The 1,755-nt window shown below is 32.6% G+C and overlaps 1 protein-coding gene across 1 annotated transcript; it reads left to right on the top strand.

Annotated features, from left to right (window-relative positions):
- Positions 1–265: 265 nt before the first annotated feature.
- Positions 266–1,390, top strand: SSN2 (zinc finger SWIM domain protein). Its single transcript, XM_079061022.1, has 5 exons — positions 266–469; positions 621–642; positions 728–833; positions 926–1,033; positions 1,104–1,390. Exons 1-5 carry the CDS (start codon positions 406–408, stop codon positions 1,203–1,205), a joined length of 402 nt encoding a protein of 133 aa, XP_078917148.1. The 5' UTR covers positions 266–405; the 3' UTR covers positions 1,206–1,390.
- The last annotated feature ends 365 nt before the right edge of the window (positions 1,391–1,755 follow it).

Raw genomic sequence — 1,755 nt, 5'->3', positions numbered from 1 at the left:
TAACAAAGGTTTTAAACATTGAAAGGAGAAAAGAGAAAATCTTCTCAAGTGCACATATTGCCCTTGCCACAGGTGACATCAACTGTTATAGGATAAAGATGATAATAAATCGTTTACATGACATGTCTTCACTATGACTACAATTTTAAGAGTTTAAGGTTTTAATTAGCACAATAATTTTAAGAGTTTAAGGGCTTAATTAGCACATTTTAAAGCTAGCGGTTTCTATAACTTTCTGATTTTAACAATTAACATTAGTGTTTCAAAGAATTCTAATATCTCAATCATTGAAGAATACATGTCGAAGATTAGACTGATTTAGTGATTTCTATCATTTTATTGCTACTGATTACTGAAGCTACTACACTAGATAAACAAAATTAGGGTTTAAACTTCAAACATACAATGACCTCCAGCAGCTTATTAGTCGCAGAAACCATCTGGACAGAAATCCAATCGACTCGTTCAGGTACGCATACAACCATGAATCCTATCTCATTTCGATCTCATATCCCCTAATTCTTCTTCTTCTTCTTCTTCTTCTTCTTCTTCTTTTTCCTTCCCAAAACTGAGTCTGATTTTCGTTCTTTTAAATCGCATTTGAAACTCGGATTGAACAGTGACGGATGATCAGCTCTCGATGTGAGTAATCTACTTAATCTATCCTTGATTCTTGTATTAAACAATTTACACATAAATTGACTGATCCTTCAACATGAAAACACAGTTTGCATACTTTATTTGGTAAAAATCTGGAAAGGGCAAGCAGGATAGTTGATCAACGAGGTGTCAAGAAGATATCCGGAGAACCCAGTGGACGCTCCATCTTCCAGGTTTCTCTGTTGCGATCTTCTGAATTCCATTGATTATTTGTTGAAAATTATCATCAGTGCTTGAGGTTTGAACTTTGAAATGGTATTTGCAGATTACTGGAGAGTCTAAAAAGAAGGAAGAATACCTTTGTTTCCCAGAACACTATTGTGCTTGTTATTCATTTTTCTATGACATTGTCAACAAAAGAGAACAGCTTTGTGTAAGGCTTTCTTCCATTTCCATTTCCATTTTTGTTTCCTTGATTTTGATTATTGTTTCTTCTTTCTCAGTGCAAACATCAATTGGCTGCTAGACTTGCTGTGTCATTGGGTACATGTGTTGATGTGAAGGTGTCTGATGAACAGCTCGCACATCTGCTTGCAAAACTCTAACATGACACACCTGGAATGGAATGAAATTTTTGGGTTGATGGAATGGAATGACAAAGAAATGGAATGGAATTGATGATTATCATTCAGTTGTCATGTTTGGTTACTCACCTGGAATGGAATGTGTGTTGATTTGTGTTGTTTGGTAGACGATTGAATGGAATGAAATTACGTGATGATGACAAAAATGCCCTTTAACCGAAAATGCATATATTTTACATTTTCACAAATCTATCCCGTTAAAAGTTATATTCAACATCACAATAAAAATATATTAAGAAAATAAAAATAAAAACTATATTCATCACATTAACATCTTTAAACTAAAAATCAATGTTGTTTTTATATAATCTCGCTAAAATTATAAATAAATTGAACAAATTGAAAAAATAATTTCAAAACATATCAATATCTTTGCAACATAAACAAGAAACAACAATTATTTTTAGACCACTAAAAAACGAAAAATCATAGTAATTTCCTTGGTAGGTTGGAATGTATTAGTCAAAAAAAAAAAAAGACATTAGAGAGGGGCGAGAGTGATTATGTATCG

This window comes from Lactuca virosa, chromosome 7, assembly GCF_052849685.1.
Source record: "Lactuca virosa cultivar CGN04683 chromosome 7, Lactuca_virosa_CGN04683_v6, whole genome shotgun sequence".
Taxonomy (NCBI): Eukaryota; Viridiplantae; Streptophyta; class Magnoliopsida; order Asterales; family Asteraceae; genus Lactuca; species Lactuca virosa.
The sequence above is the reverse complement of the archived record's forward strand: the minus strand, read 5'-3'. Positions and strand labels throughout refer to the sequence as shown.

What these genes read in the sequence shown, in the direction of transcription:
- SSN2 (XM_079061022.1), top strand. Translation starts at nt 406, where the DNA reads ATGACCTCCAGCAGCTTATTAGTCGCAGAAACCATCTGGACAGAAATC. An exon ending in ACGGATGATCAGCTCTCGAT is followed by an intron (nt 643 to 727) that starts GTGAGTAATCTA and finishes ATGAAAACACAG; the next exon opens with TTTGCATACTTTATTTGGTA. An exon ending in ACAAAAGAGAACAGCTTTGT is followed by an intron (nt 1,034 to 1,103) that starts GTAAGGCTTTCT and finishes CTTCTTTCTCAG; the next exon opens with TGCAAACATCAATTGGCTGC.